This window comes from Otolemur garnettii, unplaced genomic scaffold, assembly GCF_000181295.1.
Source record: "Otolemur garnettii isolate 467f Iridium unplaced genomic scaffold, OtoGar3 scaffold00077, whole genome shotgun sequence".
Classification (NCBI taxonomy): domain Eukaryota; kingdom Metazoa; phylum Chordata; class Mammalia; order Primates; family Galagidae; genus Otolemur; species Otolemur garnettii.
The window spans coordinates 9,178,706-9,185,044 of record NW_003852472.1 but is presented as its reverse complement, the minus strand read 5'-3'; the positions used below and the strand labels follow the sequence as shown (position 1 = coordinate 9,185,044).

General features: G+C 38.3%; 1 protein-coding gene across 1 annotated transcript in view; it reads left to right on the top strand.

Moving 5' to 3' along the window:
• The window catches only part of NIPSNAP2 (nipsnap homolog 2), a 34,121-nt gene that overhangs the window by 15,335 nt on the left and 12,447 nt on the right, over positions 1 to 6,339 (top strand). The window contains exons 2-6 of the mRNA XM_003794223.3: positions 308 to 447; positions 529 to 574; positions 3,516 to 3,610; positions 3,949 to 4,019; positions 4,825 to 4,965. Coding sequence (XP_003794271.1) covers positions 308 to 447; positions 529 to 574; positions 3,516 to 3,610; positions 3,949 to 4,019; positions 4,825 to 4,965 — 493 coding nt within the window. The remainder of the gene's footprint in view (positions 1 to 307; positions 448 to 528; positions 575 to 3,515; positions 3,611 to 3,948; positions 4,020 to 4,824; positions 4,966 to 6,339) is intronic.

The window sequence follows — 6,339 nt, the reverse complement described above, 5'->3', positions numbered from 1 at the left end:
GAGGGTGATACAGTGAGACTGTCTCAAAAAAAATAAAAATTAAAAAATGTGCTTTAAAGAAGGGAAAAATACATAACACAAATTGATAAACATGGGAATTCTCTTGGGAGTGTCATTGAGTTACTTTTACGTTTTTCTCTGCTCCTGCTGTCTTGAGTGCAAGCTGCCATCACAGAAAGCAGACATTCTGTGGTAGCTCACGTTCTAAAACAGAGCCAAGAGTAAGTGTTCAGTTCATGTTTTCTGAATGAATTGATGAATTTATGAAAATAATGTACTACGTGACACCACCTTTGTTGTTCCATAGGAGAGTGACATCTTCCAATAACAGACCTCGAGAAGACAGCTGGTTAAAGTCCTTATTTGTCCGGAAAGTTGATCCAAGGAAAGATGCTCACTCTAATCTCCTAGCCAAAAAGGAAACAAGCAGTCTATACAAATTGCAGTGTGAGTGATAGGTTTGCTATCTACATAGTTGACTCTTTTCCTTTGTTCATAAGTTTATCGTTGAATTTTCTTTTGTTTCAGTTCACAATGTTAAACCGGAATGCCTAGAAGCATACAACAAAATTTGGTGTGTATACCAGACTATCCTTTACTTGGGGAAAAATAGTGATTTTAATATTAATTGGTTCAACTAATACTTGATGGAAGAAAGTGAGATCTTTCATCTCTCTCCTTTAAAACTCAATATTCAGAGACTCTTAAGCTGAGCTCTGTGTAGGATTGCCAAAGACATTTTGATTTTAAGCATTCACACAGATAAATGATCACATAATCTATCAGAGTTTAGAATGTTACCAGACTCTTAAGGTTGGAAGGAACCTTTCAAAGCCATCTGGTCCATCACCTCATCCAGTGCTTGAGTCCTTTATGCAGACCTTCCTGACTACCTATACTTAAATAAGTTCCATTTCTGAGCAGCTTTGAGTGTTAAGAATTAGAACTCACAAGTTTGTGACCTCTGTTTTCAGTTTCATTCCTAAGTAAAAATGCCCCGTGAAAGTCTTGTATGTATTAATCAGATGCCATTTCTTCCCCAGTCTGTCATTCTCCAGGATCTAAGTCCCTTCAGCTGATTCTTATATGACATGTGATCCTTACCTTACCCTCTTATAGAAGACCAAGAAAGAATGTAGCTCATTAGTTCTGTTTAAGCAGAGACAGTATTTTAATGATCAGTTGTGAACAAATGTACTAAAAAAATTTTTTTTACCTTTAATATCTACTACTATCACAAGAAAACAAATGATTTTGTCTCTGTAATCAGCTAATTTTCAGAAGCAAAAGCCTTTTGTTGTTTTATTTTTGGAGGTGCTCCATGGAATGTAACATCAGCATAGAATTTCTGGCTCACCTTAGTACATTTCTCTTTATTTTAAAAAATGCCCTAAAACAAAGCAAACTTTTCTCATAAAATGAATTTTTTTCTATGCTGTTGTTTCCCTGGATTATCTTTTCTGTCCTGTTTTTACCACTACATCTCCTGTCTCACATTCCTGGCAGTCTGTTCATATTTCTCTTTGGATGTCTTGCTCTCGCTTCCAACTCAACATGTAAAATCACCTTGCTCCTCCAACTCCCCGGTCTGTGTCACTCACAGTGTTTTACTACCCCTTCCTGAGTTCTCTGTGATTAGTTCAGTCACCTGGGGCTGTGCATTCTTCATGTGACATGTGTTGGTTCTCTTTGCTTGTTCCTTCTACATCTTCCTCCCCAAGCCTGTTGAGTCCCATTCCTAATTAACATACTTTCTATTTTTCTGGGCTCAAAGCTATACCTGTTTCTCCATCCCACCCTGTAATACGTGTACATTACCCAAAAGTTTGTCAGATTGATCTACTTGAGTTCTGTTTTCTCCTTCATTATGTTTTTTCTTTTCTCTGAAACTTTCAGCAGCACCCTGTTTCCAGAACATAAAGACTTAACTCCTGCCTGGTTTTTAGGGGTCCCAATAATGAGATTCTGCCCAACCCATCCAGTTCTGGGTACAAGTACTGCCTGCCTTACAACCTCCATTCAGGTAAGGCCAGGGCTCCCAAGAGCAGGTTTGGGGTCCCCAGCAAAGAGGATTGAGTACAAATTCATATGTGATTTGTATTAGTGTGAAGCCTAGCCCCTGTTGTCATGCTTTGGTCACAAACCCCACTTGAGTCTTCTGTACTGGCTCCAAATCAGGGTTGTTGACTTCCCACTTGTATCACGTGGCAGTAAGGACACCCATTTCCATTACCCTAGCATAATCCATTCTCCCCATCCCCAATTTTCCATCAGTCCCATATTATTTATAAACATTGATGGGTTATGTATCAGATACATTTCATACCAGATCTTAATTTAAAAAGTAAATGTCGTCTTCAAAAAATATTCATGGTAGTCATTGTACTGGGTCATAAAGACATAGGGGTTTTCAGTCGGTTAGATGTAGGCCATTTGGAACTTTTCTCTGTTAATTATTCATGTATACTTAATCCTGGTGCCCCAGCTTCTGGTAGCACTAGCTTAGTATCACTCAGTGTCAACACATAATTTGAACAAATTCTGTGTCTGACGCTTGGTATCCTTTTGCATCCATTGTTGTCTGTACCTTACTTTTCCATCATAATTTTTCTATTCAAAAAGTGTGAATTTAGCTTTCCTCTTGGCATAGAACAGTTATGCCTCGTCCGTTTGCCCTTCCCTGTACCCTAGAATCTATACGATAGGAAGGCGTCCATGGAACAAAACTCTGCTCTGGCACCTCTTTCAAATTAATATACTGCTATGACTTGTCATGGCTTTCCCACTGCTCCTGCAGTAAATGGGAGTGACTTGGTGTGTTCAGTGTGAAACTGTTTAACACCTCTTACAGCCCCTCTGCTGGCTGAATTGAGTAGAACCTAATTTATGCTTCGTATTATAGCTTTCATTTTAATTCTTCTGCCACCACATTGATGCTCTTTGGGACCGCTGGAAGTTGGATGATATTCTAGCTCCATCTTTTTCTTCCTTTCTTAAGGACAACTTGTTCTCTGCTCCGGTTACCTCTGCCTGCTGGTGCTGCTTCGGTTGTCTGCCTCAGTCTTAAACATTACTGTCTTCCCTTTCCATCTTTCTTATTACTTCCATGTTCTTTTCTAACTATTCCCATGTCTCTAATTCTTCCTATCTTTGGAACCAGCAGAACTAGGCTTTTATAAACATCACTTTCTTAAGTAGTTTTTTTTTTTTTTCCTGAAATGACAGAAAATAGACCCAGAGCTCCTGGAATCTTGGGACCTTTGGCTCTTCTTTATCATTTTTATCAATATACTCAAGTTGCTTACAACTCTAGTTCTAGATAGTTGGGGTATCAGGAACCTAAGTTTCTGATAAGTGGGACATTAGAGCACAACAACATTGTTTTATCATAAATATGTTCTGAAATCCATTGCCAGAGCACAGAATAGGTGGTCTTTCTCCTGTTATTGATCATGTGTTGTCCACCTAGTAAATTTCATTGGTTATTTAATTAGTGTTGCTTTCTTCTCTTTAAGTCAAGAGGTGTTGCCAAAGATTCATGAAGATAAACATTACCCTTGTACTTTGGTGGGGACTTGGAACACGTGGTATGGCGAGCAGGACCAAGCTGGTAGGAAGCAGACTCTTTGGAATAAACACTTTTCCTTAAGCCTTACTATAACACTTAAGTAATTTTCTGATTTAATAGTTGTTTTTATAACCAAAGCTTTCTAAGTCTTAATCTAGTTTTATACTTCAAGTAGCTTCTTCAATAATTCATTTCAAAAATTACCTTTTAATTGTTTTTAATGTGTAAATCTATTATTGAAACTTTATGGTGTAACTCATAGGCCAACACATGGCACATTACAGTTTTATAATGCATTGATATTGTGCATATTAGTGTATTTTCAAGGTAAGAGTATGATGAAACTCTAAATGAATACTGTCTTTTAAAATGCATTTCAGTCCACCTCTGGAGGTATGAAGGAGGCTATCCAGCCCTCACAGAAGTCATGAATAAACTCAGAGGAAATCAGGTAATGATTTTGAAACATATTTCCTTACTCAGACTAATGACATAGTAAATGTTAGTATGGAAGTAAATGACTCTTCTGTGTCATTAGTTTTTAGTAAGTTACTCATTTTTTATAGTAGAAATTTTATTATTTGGGCTCTTAAAGTTATATTTAAACATAAAGTAACCAGTTATAATACTACTAAAATAACAGTCCTTATTGTAAAAGTCAATTGTACTTTGAAAGTGATAAGCTGGTACTTTGAAACTGGCAAGTCAGCATGGTAGACACAGTTAGCCCAGGATTTCCTAATACTGTCCCCTTCAGGAACTGTCAGCCACTTGCTTTATCTTGGGCAAACTTTGCTATCGCACTCCTCCCTCCCCTAATAGGTACATGTTAGTGAAGAGAATTTTAATAGTCACACACCATTGGGAAAGCAAATTTTTTGTATAGATTCCCAGAGAAATATAAATGACTTTTAAATCAGCTGCTGTTTTGTCTTTTCCTTGTCCCCTCTATTAACATATCATCAAACCCTATTAGGAGAATCTGAAAATGTAGAAATTAAATTTGCTTACACTGTCATTTAAATAACTAGGGTGACTGTATAGTTTGTTATCTAAATCTAGACATTTATATGAGTGAAAACGAATGGTGTTAGTCATTAAACCAGTTCAACACTTGTAAACTAAGACTGTCTCAGGCCAGCTGAGACCTACTGATCACCCTATTTATAATAATATTGTGTAGGAACATATTTTGTTACTTAAGTGGGCTTGTATATGAGTATTAGATTTCACAACCACATTTTTTTCACCCAAAGGAATTTCTGGAATTCCGTAAGGCAAGAAGCAACATGCTTCTCTCTAGGAAGAATCAGCTGCTGTTGGAGTTCAGTTTCTGGAATGAGCCTGTCCCACGGTCAGGGCCTCATATATATGAACTCAGGTCTTATCAACTCCGAGTAAGTATGAGTTACCTGTCCTTTTGCTCTTTTTTGAAGAAGCACAAGGACTTTCTAATGCTAACAATAAAATTTAAGTATACAGTCTGTGATGTATGTTTAGCATTATATTTTGAATTGTTTTCTCTGCCATCCTCCTTTTTCTTTTTCTTTCTCATTTCCCTCTCTTCTGCCAAGCTCTTTTGTTCCTTATGACCTTATACATAATTTTTATTATTTGATGTGTTTCTAGAGGTTTTTTAATTTGTTTGTTTTTTGAGACAGAGTCTCTGTCACCCTGGGGTTGAGTGCCGTGGTGTCATCAAAGCTCACAGCAACCTTAAACTCTTGGGCTCAAGCAATCCTTATGCCTCAGCTTCCCAAAGTAGCTGGGACTATAGGTACCTACCACAATGCCCAGCTAATTTTTCTATTTTAGTAGAGATGGGGTCTCACTCTTGCTCAGGCTATTCTTGAACTCCTAAGTCAAGCAATCTTAGCCTCTCAGAGTGTTAGGATTATAGGCATGAGCCATTGTGTCCAGCCAGCATTTCTGTTTTGAAGGAGAAAGATCTAAAGTTCAGGACTAAGTACAATATACAGTATCTCTTGTAGCTGAAAAAAAAAAAACAACTAGGGCAGTGCCTATGGCTCAGTGGATAGGGCGCTGGCCCCATATACTGAGAGTGGCAGGTTCAACCCCGGCCCTAGCCAAACTGCAACAAAAAAATAGCCAAGCGTTGTGGCGGGCCCCTGTAGTCCCAGCTACTCGGGAGGCTGAGGCAAGAGAATCACCTAAGTCCAGGAGTTGGAGATTGCTGTAAGCTGTGATGCCACAGCACTCTACTGAGGGCGATTAAAAAAAACAACAACAACTAATAAATGTTATAACTGTTGAACAAATTATACAATACTATAAGAGTGAAAAGGGAATAATATTTTATAACACTTTCTAGATGTTTTCCTACTAAGTGAGTACTAGAAAGAAGCAGCATTATTGAAAAGAAGACATATCAGTAGATCTGTATTGGGCTGGTCATCTCACCTAGCCCAAATTGAACTTATAGAAATTTCACAGTAAGCTGGGCATAATGGCACCTGCCTATAGTCCAGCTACTCAAGAAACTTAGGCAGGAGGTTCACTTCAACCCAGAAGTTCTAGGGTATAGTGTACTACGCCCCCATTGTGTCCACGCTATGTTTGGCATCACTAAGGCAACCTCTCAGGAGCAGGGGACCACGAGGTTGTTTAAGGAGGTATGAACCAGCAAAGGTTGGAAATGGTACAGGTCCAGACTCTTGTGCTCATCAGTAGAGGGATGGCACCTGTGACTAACCACGGCACTTCATCCAGCCTGAGCAACACAGGAAGAACTTGTCTCTTTAAAAAAAAAA